The 22,280-nt window shown below is 39.2% G+C and overlaps 1 protein-coding gene across 1 annotated transcript in view; it reads left to right on the top strand.

The window, feature by feature from the left end:
* The window catches only part of Ubr3 (ubiquitin protein ligase E3 component n-recognin 3), a gene marked incomplete at its 5' end in the record, with an annotated part of 256,366 nt that overhangs the window by 193,693 nt on the left and 40,393 nt on the right, over window positions 1–22,280 (top strand). The window contains 3 exon segments of the mRNA XM_045148373.1: window positions 8,671–8,804; window positions 13,326–13,436; window positions 20,693–20,905. Coding sequence (XP_045004308.1) covers window positions 8,671–8,804; window positions 13,326–13,436; window positions 20,693–20,905 — 458 coding nt within the window.

Raw genomic sequence — 22,280 nt, 5'->3', positions numbered from 1 at the left:
GGAATTAACATGGGATTTTTTTTATAATCATGGAAAATGTTAATAAAAATTTTAAAATTTAAAAAAAAGCATACATTGTATGGTTATATCATGTGTTGGTACCATCTTTTCCCTCTTCTTCGCCCCATTTCACTGGGGGCTGTCCTCATTGGGGTGGCTGGGATTCCCCTTGGGATTGTGGGCTATGCATTGTGGGTCTTATTGGGGGAGGCATGCCTCCTGGGCACAATGCCCCAACCTGTGGCTCTTACAATCTTTCTGCCTCCTCTTCTGCAAAATTCCCTGAGCCTTGGTGGATGAGTTTTAAGTCTACTTCAGCTCTTAGGAGCCTCTAGATCTCTGCTTTGGTAAGTATTGAGAGTCCTTAGGGTCTGTCTCCTTTGCCCTGGTGCTGATAGTCAGGTTTACCTTGAAAGTGGCACTCTTACTCATCTCCCCAGTTACGCTGTGGTTTCATCTGGGACTTGGCTAAAGAGTGAGGTGTGGTTGATCTCCTAAGGTCTTGCTACATTCTGAAAAAGAAAAACAGATACTCTAATAGAAGGTAAAGTCAGCATAGGTTAAATTGGATAAGCATTGTTAATTTAGGGAGATTTTGATGGCTGTAGCCCCTCCTTTAGCCAAAGACCAGTGAGAGTTTGACATTGGAGAGCATAATCTTTGTCTCCATAGGAATCAGACCTGGTTCCCAATTCCAGATCTGGATTTCTTTCCACTGAGCAAATCTCTTGGCCAATCATAAAGCCACTGGTTACCATTGCATTAGTGTATACTTGTCAGGCTGGTTGCTTCTGAGCAGCTTAGACTCCTGCTTGCTTACACCATTGTTGGTCTAGTCAGCACTACATGGGCTGTCTGGGGACTGGCTCTCTTCAGTAGGAAAGTTTTTGATGAAGGTACCCTTAATATATGGCTAAATATCTATATTAGATGAAGTTACATCTTTTTGTTATAACTAAATGCTTAGAGCAAAGATTGACTTAAATCCAAGTAGCAAATACTCTTTTTGTAAAAATTTGTATGTGTGTGGAACATGTGGGCTCACACATGCCATGATGCTCATGTGGAAATCTGAGAACAACCTCAGTGGTTGATTAGTAGTTTAATTTCCTGAGCAACTGAGGTTATATTCAGAAAGGGATTGCCTACGGCAATATGTTGAAGAGTTTCCCCTACTTTTTCCTCTAGCAGTTTCAGAGTTTCAGGTCTGATATTAAGGTCCCCTATCCATTTGGACTTGATTCTTTTGCATGGAGAGAGACAAGGGTCTATTTTCATCCTTCTACATATAGATACCCAGTTTTTCCAGCACCACTTGTTGAAGAGGATGTCTTTTTCTCCAATGAACTTTTGGCGTTTTTGTCAAAAATCAGACGGTTGTAGCTGCCTGAATTAACATCTATGGGGCCTCTATTCTGCTCCATTGATCTACGTGTCTGTCTTTGTGCCAGTACCATGCTGTTTTTGTTACTATGGGTTTGTTAAAAAAAAAAAATGGGTATGGTGATACGGCCAGCCTTATTTTTGTTGTTCAAAGTTGTTTTGGCTGTTGGAGGTTTTTTCAGAACAACCTCAGTGTCAGTCCTCACCTTGTTTGAGGCACTGTCTTTTCTTGGTTGTTGCTGCATTCCAAGATCCATGAGCTTTGTCTCTGCCTCCGTCTTGCCATAGATGTTCTGGGATTATAGACATATACTATAGTGCCTGGCTTTTTGTAGGTTGTGAGGATCCAAACTGAGCCATTTTCTTGGCTTGCAAAGATTCTGCTTCTTAAATTTCTATTTGCTTTTGGGTGTGCATGCCAGGTTGAATGTGTGGAGATCAGAGGACAGCTTCGAGGTGTCTGTACAGGTTCTACTTTCTTTGTGACAGGCTGTCTTGCCAGTGCAACTGTACTGCCAGACTGCAAACGATTATCAGATTAGCTGGCCTATGGGCTTCAGATTCTCCTGCCTCATTAGTATTGGCATCCCATTATCATAGATACAGTGGAATAACAGATATATCTGTCACTTTGCATCAGCTTTTGGTGGGTGCTGGAGAATTGCACCTGGGATGGCAGGCTTTGCAAGCAAGCCCTTTTAACTACTTAGCCATCTCCCCAGCCCTACAAAGATTATTTTCTTGGTTTTTATATTACTGTCTTGGGCATGAGTATTAGAATAAAGCTTCAGCAGAGAAATTATCTATTACACAACATTTCCCTTCCCCCTAAAGTGTGTAGAGCTAGGTGATGGAGTTCAGTTTTCTTGGCAATTTAATTGTTCTAAAGTCTAGAAGCTTCCTTTTTTAAAAAATTTAATTTATTTATTTGACAGAGAAGAGAAACAGAGAGAGAGAGAGAGAATGGCTGCGCTAGGGCCTCTAGAAGCACGCACCTCTTGTGCATCTGGCTAATGTGGGTCCTGGGGAACAAACCTGGGTCCTTAGGCTCCACAGGCAAATGCCTTACAGCTAACCCATCTCTCCAGCCTGAGTTATCAGGTTTTTTTCCCCCTCAATTTTATTAAACATTTTCCATGATTACAAAAAATATCCCGTGGTAATTCCCTCCCTCCCCCTGCTTTCCCCTTTGAAATTCCATTCTCCATCATATCCCCTCCCCATCTCAATCAGTCTCTCCTCTATTTGGATGCCATGATCCTTCCCTCCCCTTATGATGGTCTTGTGTAGGTGGTGTCAGGCACTGTGAGGTCATGGATATTGAGGCCAATTTTTTGTCTGGAGGGAACACGTTGTAAGGAGTCCAACCCTTCCTTTGGCTCTTACATTCTTTTGCCACCTCTTCCTGAGCTTTGGAAGGTGTGATTGAGATGTTACTCAGTACTCTAGTTACTTCTTTCCAGCACCATGATACCTTCTGAGTTGTCCTAAGGTCACTGCCATCTGAAAAGAGAAGATTCTCTACCCAAAGTGAGAGTAGCATTAATATAAGGGTATGAATATTAAGAGAAGTGCTTATTGGGCAGTTTGATAAGCATAGTATATACACTTATCATCAGCAGATGTTATACCCCTAGGGCTCATAACTATACCCCTGTTTTAAGTTTTTGGTATTAGGGATATATTCCCTTCCTTAGAGCAGGCCTCCAGTCCAATTAGAGGGCAGTTGGTTTCCACCATGACAGACATGCCAGTATTGCACCCGTTGGCTCATTTGGGCTGGCTGGCCAATTATAAAGCTTGCATTGCCCACTGTTGAGTATCTTCACTGGTGATTTCTCTTTCTCCCATTGAACTGCATGTAGAATGGCTTCTTCCAGTTTTCTGTTACCTTGTCTACATGGAGGAGGTTATCAGCTCAGTTCCAGCAGGATTTCTCAGTGGCCTTGCAGCCCAAGTATGTGGAGTCTTCAGCAATATAGAAGCATCTTTTTTGGGGGGGGTGTTCTTTTTTGAGGTAGGGTCTCACTCTAGCCCAGGCTGACCTGGAATTCCCTATGTAGTCTCAGGGTGGCCTCAAACTCATGGCGATCCTTCTACCTCTGCCTCCTGAGTGCTGGGATTAAAGGCTTGCACCACCACACCCAGCATAGAAGCTTCTTAAGTCTGTTTATTTGAATAATGTCCATCCTCCCATTCTGAAGTATTTTGAAATAGTGACATACATTGTAGTCCTATGGATTATTTTTCAACTGGTGTTTATATGAAGAAATTAAATCTGGAAAGAACTACATGTCTTGATTTTTAAACCACATATCAATGTTCTTTTATGTAGAAGAATGCAGGTGTTCAGATAAAAATCTAAAGGGGATGATTTGGATTAGAACAGTAAAGGAGCAGAGGTTTTGTATGTTATTAAAACTAAATAGGTAGCAATTCAAACTTGATTGTTAGTCACAAAGTGATGATATTAATTGCATCCCCTAGGATAAACACTAAAACAAACATTTCCCTCCCAGTCCAGTAAGAAAACTAATTCCAATAACAGAAATGAGAAGGAAATTAAAGTGATGCACTAGAAGGCAGTAATATATAATTAAATGTGTTAAGGCACACATAAAAAACATATAGCAAAGCTACCAAATTATGTCCTTCCTTATTAGTGATTGCTCAAAATACTATGTCTTGTCTAGTTAAAAGGTAGAGACTGACAGAATAGAGTAAAAAATTTGATCATTCTATGTCTATGTATAAGATATTCTCTTCATTCGTTCATTCTTGAGGTAGAGTCTAACTCTACTCAGGTTGACCTGGAACTCACTGTGTAGCCCTATACTGGCCTCAAACTCAGAGCCATTCTCCTACCTCAGCCTCCTGAGTGCTGCTGTTAAATATGTGCACCACCATGCCTGGCTAGATAATCACCTTACATCTAAAGGTATTAGTAGATTAAAAGTGAAAGTCTGGAGATGTAGTTGATTGAGTACTTGCCCAGCATGGATGAAGCTCTGGGTTCCATCTCCAGGATCACATGACTTCAGCATGGTGGCATACCATGTAATCCTAGCACTTGCAAGGTATGAAGTCAGGAGGATCAGAAATTGAAGGCCATGGTCAGCTACATAGTGAGTTTGAGGTTACATGAGACCTTGTCTCAAGAAACAAAACAGAACAAAGCACAGCACCCAAATCCTCCAAGACAAAACAAAAAAACCAAAAATGTGATAAGATAAAATGATAGTCCATGTGATAGTAATTAAAAGTAGGCTAAGCCGGGCGTGGTGGCTCATGCCTTTAATCCCAGCACTAGGGAGGAAGAAGTGGGAGAATAACCGTGAGTTCAAGGCTGCCCTGAGACTACATAGTGAGTTCCAGGTCAGCCTGGGCTAGAGTGAGACCCTACCTCGAAAAAAAAAAAAAAAAAAACAAGTTGGCTAAAGTAACTATACCAATATGAGACAAATCGATTAAGGTTGTGTTAAACACAAAGGACATTAAATGTTGAGAAATATGTTACTCCACCCAGAAACTCCCAATTATATGAAATAATCATTAACAGAACTAAAGGAGAAAAGTACATAGTTCTACAGTAATAGTTGCAAATTTCAATAGGTAAAATAAATAGAAGATGCAAAGGAATACATTTGAGCAGCACTGTAAAGCAATTAGACTCAAAATAGATTTATTTATTTATTTCTTGTTTTGGTTTTTCTGAGATAGGGTCTCAATTGAACCCAGGCTGATTTGGCACTCCCTCTGTAGTTGCAGGCTGGCCTCAAACTCACAGCAATCTTCTTACCTCTGCCTCTTGAATGCTGGGTTTAAAGGCCTGTGCCACCACTCTTGGCCTCAAAAGAGATTTTTATGAACAGTGAATAAAAGCAGCTTACACAGTTTTCTCAAGTACACAGAACATTTTCCCAAATAGACCATAGGTTAGATCAAAAAAACAAGTGCCAATAAAATTTAAAAGCTTAAAATCAACCAAAGAATCTTCTTTGACCACAATGGAATGAAACAAACAAAGTTCAATAATGGAAGGAAAATTTACAAGTAATGTGGAAATGAAACAACATACTTGTGAAATTATAAAGTATTTTAAGATCAATTAGAATAAAACATGGGTTGGAGAAATGGCTTAGCAGTTAAGGCCCTTGCCTGCAAAGCCATAGAACCCAAGTTCAATTCCCCAGGACCCATGTAAGCCAGCTGCACAAGGTGACACATGCATCTGGAATTTGTTTGTAACAGCTGGAGGCCCTGATGTTCCTATTCTCTCTCTTTCTCTGCCTTTTTCTGTCTTAAATAAATAAATAAATAAAAATATTAAAAAGAAACATACTGGAACAAATCCAGGGAAGTTGATAGCCATAAATGCTTTTATTTAAAAAAAGATCTCGCCAGGCATGGTGGCGCATGCCTTTAATCCTAGCACTTGGGAGGCAGAGGTAAGAGGTTTGCCTTGAGTTTGAGGCCACCTTGAGACTACATAGTGAGCTGGAGTGAGACCTTACCTTGAAAAACAAACAAACAACAACAACAAAATAATAATAGATGACCTAGATGAAAGAAATGATTTCTCAAAAACACACAGACTACCAAAACTCACTGAAGAAAAGAAATTACTATTGTATTTACTGTTGAGTTAGCAAAAATAAAACAAACAAAATTGCAGGATTGAATGGCTTCACTGTGAATTCTATCAGTATTTAACGAATTAATAGTAAATCCTCAAACTCACCCAGAAAATAAAGAAAAAGAAACAGTTTCTAAACTAGTATATCAGATTAGCATTATCTTTATACCACAGCCCAAGAAATAAAAAATTCTCAACATGTCCTAGGATATCAAATCCAGAAGTATGTGAGAAGATTATACTTCATGTTCATTATGACTGAGCTGTTAGCATTCACCTAGTTCTGTTTTATTTCTGCAGTGACTACTATAAATTGCTCCAAATGCCAAGCCTTCAGTGATGTACCCATTTTTCTTTTCTTAAAAGTAGCTCTTCCTGTGCTTATTTAAGCTTTTAATATATCATTTAAAAATATTTTATTTATTTGCGTAGAGAGAGAGAAAGAGAAAGAAAATGGGCATGCCAGGGACCCCAGCTGCAACTCCAGATGTATGCACTACTTTGTGCATTTGGCTTTACATGGGTACTGGGGAGTTGAATTCATTAAGTTTTGCAAGCAAGTGCTTTAATTGCTGAGCCATCTCTCTAGCCCAAATACCATTTTTATTTAGATGATTATTATTATTATTATTATTAAATATTTTATTTATTTGAGAGAGAGGGACAAAGAGGCAGACAGAGCAAGTGCTGGGATTAAAGGCATGTACCACCACACTCAGCTTCTCTCTCTCTCTCTCTCTCTCTCTCTCTCTCTCTCTCTCTTTTTGTTGGGGGGGGGTTCAAGGTAGGGCCTCACTCTGGTCCAGGCTGACTGGGAATTCACTATGTAGTTTCAGGGTGGCCTCGAACTCATAGCAGTCCTCCTACCTCTGCCTCCCAAGTGCTAGGATTAAAGTAGTGCACCACCACACCTGGCTTTTCTCTCTCTTTTTTTTCCAAGATAGTTTCATTTTAGCCCAGGATGACCTGGAACTCACTCTGTAGTTCTAGGCTGGCCTCGAACTCACAACAATCCTCCTACCTCTGCCTTCCAAGTGCTGGGATTAAAGGCATATACCACCATACCTGGCCTCTCTTCTATTTTGAAAAATATTTTATTTTTATTTATGTATTTGAGAGAGAAGGAGGGAGGGAGGGGGAGAGAGAGAGAGAGAGAGAGAGAGAGAGAGAGAGAGAGAGAGAGAATGAATGGGCATATCAGGGCCTGCAGCCACTGCAAACGAACTACAGATGCATGCACCACCTTGTGCATCTGGCTTACATGGGTCCTGGGGAATCAAACCTGGGTCTTTTGGCTTTGCAGGCAAACGCCTTAACCACTAAGCAATCTCTCCAGCCCTTCTCTTCTATTTTGATGTTATTTTCCCCCTACCTGTAATGCACGTTTTGTGTAAGGTAGAATCAGCCACTGTGAGCTCATGAATACTGTGACCACTTTATTGCAGATATTTCTTCTCTTGATTCAAATCCAATAAAAGCTCATATATTACTTTTTAATTATCATTTCTTCTTTCTGTTTTAATTTAGAACAGTGTAAAGCTCTTTGTCCATTGCTTATTCCATAGATTGTCTGAGCATATGAATTTGTATATTTATTTTCTTACTACATATTTTGGATATGTTCCTTCTGAGATATTGTATATGTTCCTTCTGAGATACTCTAGGTGACGATGATCAGTTTAATAACTTGATTAAGGTATCAGGTAATCTACACAAGACGGTGTATTGAGACTTTACCCACTTTACATCTATCCTCTATTTGGTGTTCTTTTTTGTTGTTGTTTCCAGGTAGAGAGAGTCTCACGCTAGCCCCGGCTGATCTGGAATTCACTATGTAGTCTCAGGGTGGCCTTGAACTTACAGCGTTCCTCCTACCTCTGCCTCCTGAGTGCAGGAATTAAAGGCACATTTCACAACACTCGGCATTATTTGGTGTTTCTTAACTAAGTTAATGAATATGACATTTGAAGCCACCATTATTATTTTCGATACTCAATTTTTCTCACATTTGTCCTATCTGAACTTCCTCAGACCCCTGTGTTTGAACACTTCTTTTTCTCACACACAACTGCAGGCTTGCCCTGTACTTTTCTTTAACCTTGGATACACCTCTTTGTCTAAGGATTTCTGCTTCCTTTTTCTAACAGAAAAAGAGCATATTTAAAAATAAGGGTATTGATATAGGAGAGTCATGGTATCTAGGCTTTTTTAGTGGACAGATTTAGGAAATCATCTAGTGATTAATCCACCCTGCATCCATACTTACATTTCATTATTATTATTATTTTGGGGGGTAGGTTTCGAGGTAAGGTCTCATTCTAGTCCAGGCTGACCTGGAACTCACCCTATAGTCCCAGGCTGTCCTCAAACTCATGGTGATCCTCCTATCTCTGCCTCCTGAGTGCTGGGATTAAAGATGTGTGCCACCATATCCAGCTTTCATTATTATTTTTAAAGTAAATATTGGCTTATTTTGAGCCTTATTTATGGTACAAAAGAAAATTAAAGTGCCATTCTCTTTTTAACAGTTGTTAAAATATTTTAGTAGTGGGAAATACAATACCATTTGTGAAAAGTAACCTGGCATATTATGGTAAATCAAATTTAGGTGCTAGTTATTTAATAAACTTTTGTCTCTGTTGTTAATGTAGTTTTGGGACAGTGCCGTGACAATGTTGAACCAAAAAAGTTGCCAATCACTGAAGAGGAGCAGATCTACCCTTGGGACACATGTGCAGCTGTTCATGATGTGAGGCTTTCATTATTACAGCGTTATTTTAAGGATGTAAGTACTTTTTATTTTATTATTGAATAGATTTTTTTGGGGGGTGTTGCTAGGAATTGACCCTGGTACCTCCTGGATGGTAGGTAGCATTGTACCATAGACCAATGTTCTTGGCCTTTGAATAGTTTTTGAGTGTAAGACTGGTGGTGATTGTCCTCCAGAATTTCATTTTCCATAGATTTTTCTTTTTACTATGTCTGTCTGATTTCAAACCTGAAAGTTTATTAGAATAGAATTAATATTTGGATAGTAATAAAATGAAATCTGTTAATAAATAAAAATTTCACGAAATAAATGTGATACTTGTTTTATTTATTTTGACATGTGTGTAGTGTGGCACATTAATGTGTGTCATATGACTGTGTGTGTGCAGATGTGTGCATGCCTTGCATGTGTATGTTCAGACTAAAGGAGAACTTTGGATGCCCTTCTTTATTGCTCATTCTCTACTTATACTTCTTTTAAAAAATGTTTTTATTATTTTTATTTACTTGAGAGGGAAAGAGAAAGAGGCAGATAGAGACAAAGAAAGAATGTGGGTGCCAGGGTCTTCAACCACTGCAAACAAAGTCCAGAAGCATGCATCACCTTGTGCATCTGGCTTATGTGGGTCCTGGGGAATTGAACCTGGGTCCTTTTATAGGCAAACCTCTTAACTGCTGAGCCATTCTTCTAGCCTTCATTCTCATACTTCTTTGAGATATGGTCTCTTCCTCAAACCAGCCTGTCATTTTGGATCAGCAAGCCCGTCATTCTCTGGTCTCTGTCCACCATGGACTGGGGTTATAGATGTCCATGGTCATACCCAGCTTTTAATTTTTTTTAAGTTAATTTATTTATTTAAGAAAAAGAGAGCTAGAGAAGGTGGTAGATAGAGTGGGGGGGGGGATTGGCATGCCAGGGCCTCTAGCCACTGCAAACAAATTCCAGATGTGTGTGCCACCTTGTGCATCTGGCTTACTGGGTACTGAAGAATCAAACCTGCATCCTTAGGGTTTGCAGGAAAGTGCCAAGCCCTCTCTCTAGCACACATCCAGCTTTTGAGTGGGTTTCTGGGGAATCAAACTCAGGAGGTCTCAAGACCTCCCAGACCCTTATGCTTAAGTGTCAAGTGCTCTTAGCTGCTGAGCCTCTCCCTATCCCCAATAAATGTTTTAAATGTTGTTTATTGTGAAATACATACATTTTAGCTCAATGGAATAATTGGCATTAATTATAAAATCTTTTAGTTCAGGTATAAATGTTTTATCTAGATTTTTCCTTTCATGTAAAGGTACTATGTAGAAACTTATTATGATACTTTTAAAATGTAAAGAGAAATAGGCTTAAATAACTATATTAGGCTGGGGATGTCTCAGAGGTAGACTTGTCTTTCTGCAATGTCTGAGCACATGGGTTTGATATTTAGCACTGGAACAAAAAGTGTATAAGCCTGGCAGCCAAGTTTGCTTCCCTTGTACCCACGTAAAGTCAGATGTACAAAGTGTTGAATCCATTTTCTCTCTACTCCTCCTCTCTTTGGAAATAAATAATAAATAAAATATTTTTTTTAAGTATGAAATTGTTGTGTATCATTTGTGATGCTGGAATGGAGTATTCAGTAGGCTTTCCTTCCTTTATTTTTATTTATTTATGCATTTATTTATTCATGGTTTTTCAAGGTAGGTTCTCGCTCTAACCCAGGCTGACCTGGAATTTACTTTGTAGTCTCAGGGTGGCCTTGAACTCACAGTGATTCTCCTGCCTCTGCCTCCCAAATGCTAGGATTAAAGGCACGCGCCACCACACCTGAGTTTCTTTTTATTTTTATCTTTTTTTGAAGCACGGTCTCACTCTAGCTCAAGCTGACCTGGAACTCACTCTGTAGTCCCATGCTGGCCCCAAACTCATAGTGGTTGTCCTACCTCTGCCTCTTGAGTGCTGGGATTAAAGAAATGCATCCCCATGCCTGACTTTATTGTTTTAGAAGCCCAGTACTGACCAGGTGTGCTGGCACATGCCTGTAATCTCTACACAAGGAAGATGGAGGGAGGAGGATCAGGAATTCAAGGTCATCCTCTACTGAATAATGAGATTGATGCCAGTTTGGGCTACATGAGATCCTGACTCAGCTGAAAACTCAACCAAACAAACAAATAAACAGTGTCAAAGAGAGCAGTTTATTTATTTGATATCAACTATTCTAATCTGATTTAGCCCAAAATCTGCTTCTATTTCAAGCAACTCTAAAATGTCAACTAGAGATGAGCAGGCCTATGGTTGTTTTCTGTTTTTAACAGCAGAAGTATGCTCACATGCTGTATATCATTTATGCTGCTGCACATCTTTAAGTTAGCTGAGAAGACATCTTTTTGCACTGGTCAGTATTTTCAGTGTTCATCTATTTTTCATTTTGGAACTTTATTCCAAAGATCACTTGGTTATCATATATTATAATATATAAATTGCTTCAGGATAAAAATAAATTGAGATGATTACTCAGGGTTTTTTTTTTTTTTTTTTTGCTTATACATGTTGTGTGTGTGTGTGTGTGTGTGTGTGTGTGTGTGTGTGTGTGGTGTGCTGTGGCACTTCATATGCTCCCCTGTGGTGGTGGGACTCACCTATGGCTGCGGGAAACTTCAGGTGTCCTGCTCCAGCACTCTTCAGCCTGTCTCTTTGCTGATTAAGGAGCTTGCAGGGTTCCAGTGATTCAAGGTCTCTGCTTTCCTGTGATACTGGGGATACAGCGCATGTGGCCACACCCAGTTCTTTAAGTGGGATCTGAACTGTGGCAGCCTCAGGTCCTCATGCTTGCCCAGGAAGTGCACTTAACAGCCAAACCATTTCTCAAGCCCTTACTCAGTCAATTTTAAGCATACAGAACATCTTACTAAAAAAAAATAAAATAAAAACTTTTAAAAATATTTTATATATTTGAGAGAGAGAGGGAGAGAGGCAGGTGGAGAGAAAGAGAGAGAACAGGCATGGTAGGGCCTCTAGCCACTGGAAATGAACTCCAAATGCTTGCACAACTTTGTGCATGGGTACTGGAGTATTGAACCTTGGTCATTAGGCTTCACAGGCAAGTGCCTTTACCACTAAGCCATCTCTTCAGTCCAGAACATTTTTACTTGATAGCTCTCAAATTGATCATGAGATTAGCACTCATACTAGCCATTGTGCCTTATATTGCTCTGATCTTTCCATCTATTAACTATAGCTTCTGGAGGACAAATCCAAGTTCAGTCCCAAATGCTATTTGTCGGAGGTTTGATGATGAAAATTTCAAAACAGAGATTTTGAAAAGTTTGTAGAATGAGAGGGTTTTAGAAACTAATATTGTGGTGTAAAGATAAGTGAGAACTGACATATATTGTATATTGATCCTTAGCTTTCTGGTGGTGGGTGACTTGGCTATGGAATTTGTAGGTTAAGAGGAAGGAAAAGATTCAGGGAGAGGAAGACAGGGTTTTGACATAGTAATTTTATGTTAACTGAGGGATGTTGAACTGGATAGAATGGTGTCCGCTAAATGTATGTACTTATGAGTATATATACTCAACACAGCACCCAGGCTTGCAGGATGGGTGAAATTACTAAGTCTGTGGAAAGAGCAGTTTTTAAAAAATTTTTATTTATTTATTTACTTATTTATTTATGAGAAAGAGAGAGAATGGGTGCATCAGGGCCTCTAGCCACTGCAAATGAACTCTAGACATATGCACTACCTTGTGCATCTGTCTTATGTAGGTACTGGGGAATTGAACCTAGCTTCTTTGGCTTTGTAGGCAAGTGCCTTAACTGCTAAGTCACCTCTCCAACCCTGGAAAGAGTAGTTTTAATGATAAGAAAGTATAGCTAAGAATAGAACCTTGACGAATATAAACCTTGAAGGGGCAGAAAGAAAAACAAGGTAAGAAAACTGTGGAGAGAGATTGGTGTTTTGTAAAGCCACAGGGAAGTAGGCATTTCAAGGAAGAAATTGGTAGTGTCAGATATGAAGAGGTTAAATGTTGCACAGAGCACATAAAATAATCACAACAGTGTAGTTCACATGGAACTGTAATGTCAAGCTTTTATTTATACTATGGAGAAATACTTGTTCATAATACACACACACACACACACACACACACATATATATATTTTTTTCATTGTGAGAATAGCTATTTGGGGGCTGGGAAGATGGCTCAGCAGTGAAAGGCACTTGCTTGCAAAGCCTGCTGGTCCAGGCACATACATTTGGAGTTTGTTTGCAGTGGCAAAAGGCTCTAGCGTGTGCACTTTCTCATTCTCAAATAAAATAAGATAAAATAATAAAAGCAGAATAGGTATTTGGGCTATTTTAGCTAATACATATGTTCTGATTTTAATCTTGCCTTAGGGCTGTCTAGTCAGAAATTAATTTGTATCACAAAGCTACAAACTCCACATTAGTATACAGATGTGAAAATGTGAAAGGATTTGTGTGAATGTATTTAAATATGCTCATAATTCTTTAAAACTTACCTTTTATCTTTTTCTCTTTTGTCTCTAAAGAGTTCTTGCCTTTTGGCAGTATCAGTTGGCTGGGAAGGCGGTGTTTATGTACAAACCTGTGGCCACACATTACATATAGATTGTCATAAATCGTATATGGAGTCATTGCGGGTAAGTTGATTTAAAGGTGCTTGTGTCTTTTCAAGTGTTAAGTCTTTTTTACAGCAGATGTATCCCAGTTCTACCCCTCAATTTTAGGATTTTTTTCTTTTCTTTTTTCTCCCTCTCCCCTTCTTTTTTTGTTTTTATTTTTAATTATTATATATGTATTTCCTTGTTTTTTCAAGGTAGGGTCTTGCTCTAGACCAGGCTAATCTGTAATTCACTATGCAATTTCAGGGTAACCTTGAACTCATAGCAGTCCTCCTACATTGGCCTCCAGAGTGCTGGGATTAAAGGAGTACACAACCACATCTGACTGCGATTTTCATCTTATACCTCACTTTAGCAGCTGACTTCCATTACTATGCTTTAGACTTTACTATTCTAGCTCAGAAATGTTAAGCTTTGTTATCCTACCATATCATCTTATTGTAGGATGATTTTTCATCTTATTTTCAGTCATCATTAGCATTCTAATCCCTTCACGTTTTCTAATTTATTAGCTTTTTTCCTTTTCTTTTCTTTTTTTTTTTTTTTTTTTTGGTTTTATGAGGTAGGGTCTCACTTTAGCTCAGGCTGACCTGGAATTCTCTATGTAGTCTCAGGGTGGCCTCGAACTCACAGCGATCCTCCTACCTCTGCCTCCCGAGTGCTGGGATTAAAGGCGTGCGCCACCACGCCCGGCTGCTTTTTTCCTTTTCTAACTACATTTTCCCCATTTTTATTGACGCCTTCCCATACTTACAGATAATAAGCCATGATAATTTTCTGTGTCCCCCCTACTTTCCCTTCATAAATCTGTTTTCCATGATATCCCCTCCCTCTCTCCATTGGTCTCTCTTTTAATTTGATGTCATCATCTTTTCCTCCTATTATGAGGGTCTTGTGAGGATAGTGCTAGGCACAGTGAGGTCTTGGATATCAAGACTAATTCTGTCTGGTCGTTTGCATTACAAGCAGTCCTACTCTTCCTTCAGCTCTTACATTCTTTTCACCACATCTTCCGCAATGGACCCTGAGTCTTGGAAGGTGTGATAATGATGTTTTAGTGCTAAACATTCCTTTGTCATGTCTTCTCAGCACTATGGTGAAGTGCTTACAAGGCAGTTTGGTGAGCATAATATATGCATTTAGCCAGGCAAGAGCAGACATTATACTCCTCATGCTTATGACCTCCCCTAATGCTCATGACCTCCCCTACCATAGGTTGATTAGGTTTTCAGTACTAGACATGTATTCCCTCCTACAGCGTGGGTCTCCAGTCTAATTAGGAAGCAGTTGGTTTCCTCTGTAACAGACATGTCACTATTGCACCCATTGGCTCATTTGGCTTGGCTGGCAAAACTTGAGGCTTGCAGTGTCTACTGTTTTCACCATTGATGGCTTCTGTCTACCATAAGACTATATGCAGTACAGCTTTTTCCAGTTTTTTTTTTTTGTCAGCTGGCCTACTGGAAGAAGGTTTTCAGCTTAGCTCCAGTTTGATTTCTCGGTGGCCTTGCAGTCCAGGCATGTGGAGTCTTTAGCAATAGGGTCTTATCCTGATGGGAAACCAAGAACCTTGGCAATAGCCTGTAATGTTTTGGGGGTATCAGGGATCTCCCTGGCCAACAACTCACTGGAAGGTATCCCATCCCTGGCACTAAAATTTTTCTAATAATAATCTATGGCTGCCATTATCCCAAAAAAGTAGGTTGTCATGTGGCTTATTTACAGTATCCTGAATTTTGAGTATACCTCCCCCCCATTCCTTTCTAACCTCATTTTGTATAATGTCTATTTTGCTTTTCTTCCCAGATTTTCAGTCTGCCCTCCTTGTTTTTAGACCTAGTCATGATACAAGTCATGCTAGAAAAATCATGAAACTAAGAGAACTGTTATCACAAATTTGTGGTTTCCTGTAACTAACAGTGGCTTAGACAAGTACCTGCTTTGATCAGTTTCAACTTCTGTTTGTTTCAGCAGCTATTCTAGCTCCTGCCTCCCCCATGCCAGATACTCCACTAAGTTCCAAGAATTTACCCCCTTTAAAAAAAATCAGATTGTTTCTCTTATGTCACCAAGAAAACAGTGTCTCTTTTGTATCGTACCTTTTAGTTTCCTATGTTTTAAAAATAAATTCCTGCTGGGTGTGGTGGCGCACGTCTTTAATCCCAGCACTTGGGAGGCAGAGGTAGGAGGATCGCCGTGAGTTCAAGGCCACCCTGAGACTACAGAGTTAATTCCAGGTCAGCCTGGACCAGAGTGAGACCCTACCTCGAAAAACCAAAAAAAAAAAAAATCTAAACCCATCCTCAACCCTTCCTTCCTTCTTTTTCCTTCCTTCCTTCCTCCCTTCCTTCCTTCCTTCCTTCCTTCCTTCCTTCCTTCCTTCCTTCCTTCCTTCCTTCCTTCTTTCCTTCCTTCCTTCCTTTTCCTTCCTTCCTTCCTTCCTTTATCAAGGCAGGGTCTCACTCTGGCTCAGGCTGACCTGTAATTCACTATGTAGACTCAGGATGGCCTCGAACTCATTCATAGCAGTCCTCCAACCTCTGCCTCCCAAGTGCTAGAATTACAGGCATGTGCCACCACACACGGCTTTAACCCATCCTTTCTTTTCTACTCTTAGAGACCATAGTATTCCTGCTTCTGTTCAGAATACTTTTTCTTTGTTTCTTCTTTTTAAAAAAAATTGTGTGTGTGTGTGTGTGTGTGTGTGTTTGCACATGTGCATGTACATGTTTGTGTATATATACGTGCCAGGATATTTACCACTGCAAACACACACCAGATACTTGTGCTGCGTTTTGCATCTGGCTTTAAATGGGTGACTGAGGAATTAAACCTATGCCAGCAGGCTTTGCAATCAAATGCCTTTAATTGCTGAGCCATTACCCCAGGCCCAAGAATAACTTTTCTGTCTGTACTCTAGGATTCCTTTCTTCCCAACATTGCAGATGTCTTTACCTATTAGAAGGTAACCTCTCTTTCTTTATACCTTGTTTTATTGCCTCTTCTGTCCCTTTTCAAGCGCACAAAGACATTTAGGTGCCCGTTCTGAATGCTTATCTTGATCTTGCATTCCCATGTGGCTGAAGTCTTTTTTTTTTTCTCCCTAGCTTAACTTCTTAAAAGTATTTCTTTTATAAAAGCAGATTTTCTATTTTGTACATTCGTAATTCAGAAACATTTTCCCTTTTTCCATTCTATTCCTCCCTCTGACATTTAGTCACTAGCCAAAGTTCTATTGATTCTTCCTTCATTATGCCTACTTATGCTTTGTGTGTATAATACCTTTTTTAAAAAAATACTTTAATTTTGTTTATCTATTTAACAGAGAAAGAGGGAGAGAGAAAGAGAGAGAGAGAGAGAATAGGCGCTCCAGGGCCTCCAGCTACTGCACATGAACTTCAGACATGTGTGCCCCCATGTGCATCTGGCTAACGTGGGTCCTGGGGAATTGAACCTGACTGGGTCCTTTGGCTGTGCAGGCAAATGCCTTAACCGCTAAGCCTCCCTCCAGCCCTATATTACCTTTTTTTGTCTTGACTATTAGAGTTGCTTTCACATTGATTTCCTTATTCCCAGTCTAATTTATTGAGTGCCTTGATCTTCTGAAAATGTAAATTTCATGACATATGTCATTGTTTGTTGATTTTTCTCCTGACCTTGTAAATTTCACTTTCCTATGAATGGAATTCAGGTATTCTGTGGTCTTCCATTGCTTTCTCTGTATCTTTTGTCAGCTCAGGCTTAACAAGCTAATTAATATTTCCTTAAGCACATTATGTATTTTTATACATTCAGCAGTATTTCATTGTCTACAATATTTTGTATACTTTGATGTCATATAACAAAAAGGCATTGTTTACTATGTAGGTTACCTTCTTGTTGCTGTGATAAAGTTCCTGATAAGGAGTTTTAAGGAAGGGAGGGTTGGTTTATTTTGGCTCATAGTTTGAAATACAGTCCATCATGGCTGTGAAGAAGTGATGTCAGGAACATGATCTGGCTGGTCACATTGTGCCTGCAGTCAGGAAGCAAAGGATAAATGCTGGTGCTCTCCCTCCTTTCTCATTTTTGTTCAGTCAAGGAGTCCAGCTCATGGAATGGTGCTGCCCATATTTATTCCTCTTCTTCCCACTTTAGTTAAATCAATGTAGAAATTCCCTCAAAGACACACCTAGAGGTTTTCCTCCTATGTGATTCTACATTTGTCTAGTTGATAATCAAGGTTAACCATCACACTATGAACTCATTAGACAGAGTGCCCTAAATATTTTGAGACATCCCCAGGGTCTTACTGAAGCATCTGTGATACACTAGAACATTTGATGAAGTATTTGAAGTCATGAATGTACTTGGACTTGTGAGAGCTGTGCCTGGAAAAGTAACCAGAGGCAGGTTGTAAAGGGCTTTGTGGATCATGTAAAGAATTTTGTTCTTAGATAGATTCCTTAGGGAAAAATATCAAAGGCTCCTACATAGAGATTGTCCAGAACATTGTTAGAAAGATCACTGTGGCAGTTGTTTAGAGACACAGTCATGGGGAAATAGGAAAGAGTGCTATGCTATCATTTGGGAAGTAAGAATATGGTGGCATGGATATGGTTATGGCAGTGGAGATAGAGAAAAGGGTATTCTGGACTTGTGAGAGATCCTGTGTAGAGCTTGAGGAGAAGGAAGAAATCAAGATGAGAGATGATGGTTGGAGTAGACAGTTCCACAATAAGCACCCAACTACACACAGTTTTATGGAAGGAAGGGATTTAGTTCAAACTTACAGATCCAGGGGAAGTATCATCAATGGCACAGACTACATTCGATCATGCAATAGTGTGGTTAGAAGACTAGAGAGATTAACAAAGGGTGTTGAAGTAGTAAAGTAAAGGGAAGGATTTATATAACTTATTGCTTGTATACTTGTGGGGTTAGAAGGCAGGAAGCTGAAGGAGTACTAACTGTGGCTTGTCTTTGAGGTAGGAGATGGAGCTTTATACTCCTTCAGTAAAGGAGCAGAGGTGGACTAGATTAAGGGAAAAATAAGGAAGTTGTTTGGAAAAAATACCTCTTTGGAATTGGGTGAAAGAATGCTTCCAAGGATATTAGGCTGCCAAGTAGTATTAATGACTTTGTAGCAAGAAGTAGTTCATTGTTAAGATTTTGTGTGTGTGTGTGTGTGTGTGTGTGTGTGTGTGTGTTTAATGGTAGGACTGGGATTCAAAACTAAAACTTTGTACCCTTACCCTGAACTATGCTCCCAGCCCTGCCTAGAGGTTTTGAAGTGTTAGGTCCTAGTGTGTAGGTTCCAACAGATAGGCCTGAGAAGAAGGGACTAGAAAAGAATAGAATTAGGATCCAGAATGTAAGATGTCTGAATTTAATATTCACATATGGAATAACTTTGGGTCATACATAACTGGGATGTAGCCAGCAATAACAGTTATAGCATCTGATAAAGTCAAGGGGCTACTGGCCTAGGGTACATATATATAACCAAAGTTGCATAGGAGGATAGCAAGTCTTAGAGTGAGAAAAAAAAAAAAAAGTAACTCTTCAGTGATCAGGACAGTGGATGACAATGAAAAGGAAAGAAAAGGATGGTATCACTAAATGCCATAAGCTATAGACCACAGAATGCAAGAGTAGCTGTTTCACACTGGCTCTGTAGATGAGGATTCTGAGGTGAAAATGAGCTAGGAGGGTGTTACAGTCACCTCTGCATTACTGGGACAAAACTCCTGACCAAAGCAGCTAAGAAGAAGGGCTTATTTTGCTTAAGTTAGAAGACAGCAAGAGTGAGTTGAGCTCTGGCAAGGGGGAGCTTGCTATAACACCCCAAAAGCCCATTCCAGGAACATACATCCTCTTCTAACAAGGCTCTACCTCCCAGATTGCCACCAGCTGGGAACCAAGTATTCAAACCACATGAATGTATAGGGGACAGGTGATTCAAACCACCAGGGGTTACCCAAAGAAAGAACCTAATTTCAATTACAACAGGGAAGAGGACCAAGCACTCTGTGGAATTAACGCTACAGGAAAGCTTATCACAGAATGTCCTTCCATAACCAGGACCCTTGCTTCAACCTTCTAATATACTCTTGTGTATCTATCTATAAGCTTAGCTCACAACTCACCTTTTCTGGAAGTCTTTTTTCTTGTATTCATCACACTATATTTTATTTAATTTTACTTTAAACTTTTGGGTACCTTAAGAAAATATATGTTGAGTCTCTTTAAAATATATTATTTATTTATTTATTTATTTATTTATTTATTTATTTATTTATTTATTTATTTGAGAGAGAGAGAGAGAATGAGAATGGGTGTGCCAGGACCTCCAGCCACTGCATATGAATTCCAGACTCATACATCTCCTTGTGCATCAGCTTAAGTGGGTACTGGGGACTAGAACCTGGGTCCTTAGGCTTTGCAGGCAAGCATCTTAACCACTAAGTGATCTCTCTAGCTTTATGCTATCATCCAGCACATTTGACACATAGTAAGAACCTAATGTTTGTAGAATTAGATTTAAGAACATATATTGTCATAATTTTTTTTCTTCCCTTAAGGTATGGTCTTACTCTAGCCAAGGCTGACCTGAAATTCACTATGTAGTCTCAGGCTGGCCTGGAATTCATAGAGATACTCCTACCTTTGCCTCCCAAATGCTGGGATTAAGGGTGTGTGCCACTATGCCCAGCTATTGTCATGATTTTAAAGACTTAAAGGAATCAATGGCAAATTTAAAAAAAATATATGTAATTCAGATCTTTTTAAGTGAGCACTAAGTCAGTTGTCTAACGACTTCACTTCAACAGTTAGAAACCTTAGAGGATATATCATACCTTTTTGAGTTTATTTTCTTTCAAATGCTATCTCTCCTGTCTCAAAGCACATGAATATTGAGATAATCTTCCCAGTTTTCCCCTATAGCTTATAAAGATGGATGTGGAGAGCAAGGAAAGTGATAATTTTAATGTGGGCTGCTTTTTTTGTTTAAATCCTAAATCCAAAATTTGATTGGCTACATCATTATTCAAATGCAGGATACAGAGAGGAAGTCAGATAGGCATTTTTTTGGATAGGGCAAATGACATATAATTACTCTAGATTAAGAAGTGATTTGGTAAGCTTTAGCAGTTAAACCAGAGATTTTGTTTCTTCATAACATTTGAGAGATATTTTTCTTTGTATGGCCTATTAGTTTATTGTAAAATGTTAGTGTAATTTTTGTTTTCTGTATATATGTGCATCATCTGTATGTTTATTTCATATTTCAGAATGACCAAGTTCTTCAGGGCTTCTCAGTGGACAAAGGAGAATTCACATGTCCCCTCTGTAGACAGTTTGCTAATAGTGTTCTTCCATGTTATCCTGGAAGCAATGTGGAAAAGAACCTTTGGCAACGACCTAGTAACAAAAGCGTGCAAGATCTCATAAAGGAAGTGGAGGAGCTGCAGGGGCGGCCAGGAGCTTTTCCTGTAAGCATCCGTGTAAGGCAGAAATATTCTGATTAATTTAGTTCTGCTTTTCAGTCCCCCCTCCCTCTTATCTTAATTATTCTGGACTGTTTTATATTGCTTCCCCCCCTCTTCTACTTGTTTTATTAAACATGAAATGAAAATAATAAATTATCAAGGGGAGTACTTTTCCTGCATCTAAATCATTATAATCTTAATGTACTATCTTTCAGATCATGAACTCCTATAAGTTTAAATAGGATTAGGCTCTTTTAAGATGTTGATATTTTCAAACAAAATGATACAAATTCTATACAGACATACTGTTTAGCAATGGGGATATATTATGAAAACTGCTTCTTTAGATAATTTTTTTTTTAAGGTAGGGTCTCTCTCTAGCCCATGCTGACCTGGAACTCTCAACAGTCTCAGGGTGGCCTTAAACTCATGACAATCCTCCTACCTCTGCCTCCTGAGTGCTGGGATTAAAGGTGTGCACCATCACGCCTGGCTCAGATAATTTTGCCATTGTATGAACTTCATAAAGTGTAGAAGGTGACTGTGATGTTATCTTAAGGTACCGCCACTGTATATGTTATCCATCATTGACTAAAATGTTACATGGTACATGACTGTGTGTGTGTGAGTACAAATAAATACTAATGTGGAATGTAGTCATTTAAAAATATGCCCATTAGTTATGTTAAGATATTTACACACATACACACATAATTACTGTATATATATCTTAAATAGAATTCTGGGTGACAATTTACTACAAGTCAGTCTGCTTTACTGTGAATTTTGAATTTAATAAATAAATTTTTTATTCCATTCAGTAGGTTTTCTATGGTTTCTTTTTAAAAATGATTTTAAAAGTATTTATTAACATTTAGGCGGCAGGGGGGTCAGAGAATTGGCACACCAGGGCCTCTAGCCACCGCAAACAAACTCCAGATGCAGGGGCTACCTTGTGCATCTGGCTTTATGTGGGTCCTGGGTAATCGAACCTGGGGCCTTGGCTTTGTCGGCAAGCGCCTTAGCTGCTAAGCCATCTCTCTAGCTCTGGTTTAATTCTTAAAGTAGTAGTATAAGTTTATGATATGGTCCCTGAGAGAAATAACAACTGTGTTTTATATATGAATTTTTGAAAATTGTGGACCTTTGGGTTATAATACAAATTTGTACATTAATTTACTCAGAAAGATTAATCTTTTGGTAGTTTGATTTTTAAAAAAATATATGTTTTATTTGCAAGCAGAGAGAGGGAGAGAGACAGAGAGAAGGGGTACACCAGGGCCTCTAGTCACTGCAAATGAATTCCAGATGCATGTTCTCCTTGTGCATTTGGCTTTATGTAGGTACTAGGGAATTGAATCCAGATCATTAGGCTTTGCAGTAAGTGCCT

Source organism: Jaculus jaculus, chromosome 4 (genome assembly GCF_020740685.1).
Source record: "Jaculus jaculus isolate mJacJac1 chromosome 4, mJacJac1.mat.Y.cur, whole genome shotgun sequence".
Taxonomy (NCBI): Eukaryota; Metazoa; Chordata; class Mammalia; order Rodentia; family Dipodidae; genus Jaculus; species Jaculus jaculus.
This window is presented reverse-complemented; position numbering and strand designations above follow the sequence as displayed.